The 712-nt window shown below is 62.4% G+C and overlaps 1 protein-coding gene across 1 annotated transcript in view; it reads right to left on the bottom strand.

Moving 5' to 3' along the window:
• LOC103249381 (ras-related protein Rab-1B) overlaps positions 1-266 on the bottom strand; it is a 7,647-nt gene extending 7,381 nt beyond the window's left edge. The window contains exon 1 of the mRNA XM_008048009.1: positions 18-266. Coding sequence (XP_008046200.1) covers positions 18-266 — 249 coding nt within the window. The remainder of the gene's footprint in view (positions 1-17) is intronic.
• Between the last annotated feature and the right edge of the window lie 446 nt (positions 267-712).

Below are 712 nucleotides of genomic sequence, written 5' to 3' on the forward strand. Positions count from 1 at the left end.
CGCAGGCGTAAACGTGCCGGACTCGGGCCCGGCCGCGCCGCCTCTCGGGACTGGTAGTCTTCCACGGCGCCACACTCGCTCCCGCCGCGCAGGCGTAACTTGGAGGGCCGAGCCTCCTTGCCCCGCCCCCCCGCCGCCGCGCACTGCCTTCTGGGGCTTGTAGTCCGCCCCCTGGACGTACCTGAGTTTGAGGACCGCGCTCGGGAGCCTGGCGCGGCTCGGTGTCTGCAAGCTCGGTTTAGGACTGGGCTTGGCGCGTGTCGCATCGGACAGAGACAGCCATCCTTGCCGTCCCAGCTTTCAGGTCGGGAGCGCCAGCGACAGACTAGAAGTTCACTCCTACCTCACAGCCGCGGCCCCGGGAGGATGTCATCACACGCGTTTTATAGATGAAAAAATCGAGTCTCGGGAAACTCGCTCAAGGTCAGACAACTTTGTAAGCAGCAGAGTACGTAAAAGCCCGCGCTCTCCAGGACCCCAGGAAGCAACCCAGACCCCCCCCCCCAATAAAAAAATAAACAATTCCAGGACAGCGGCGGAATATCTGGGCTCCAGCAGCGCAGGACAGGACCTGAGACGCACGCCCCCCCATCACACGCAACCTCTCCCGACCCCACCCGTCCAGGGACGCGGGAGCTCTCGACCTCCGCCTCGAAACAAGCCCGGTTCAGATTCAAACCGTCTTTATTTCTACAGCAACATCCGAAAATAG

The sequence above is a fragment of the Carlito syrichta genome, unplaced genomic scaffold (assembly GCF_000164805.1).
Source record: "Carlito syrichta isolate Samal-C Ts95f unplaced genomic scaffold, Tarsius_syrichta-2.0.1 Scaffold120461, whole genome shotgun sequence".
Lineage (NCBI taxonomy): Eukaryota > Metazoa > Chordata > Mammalia > Primates > Tarsiidae > Carlito > Carlito syrichta.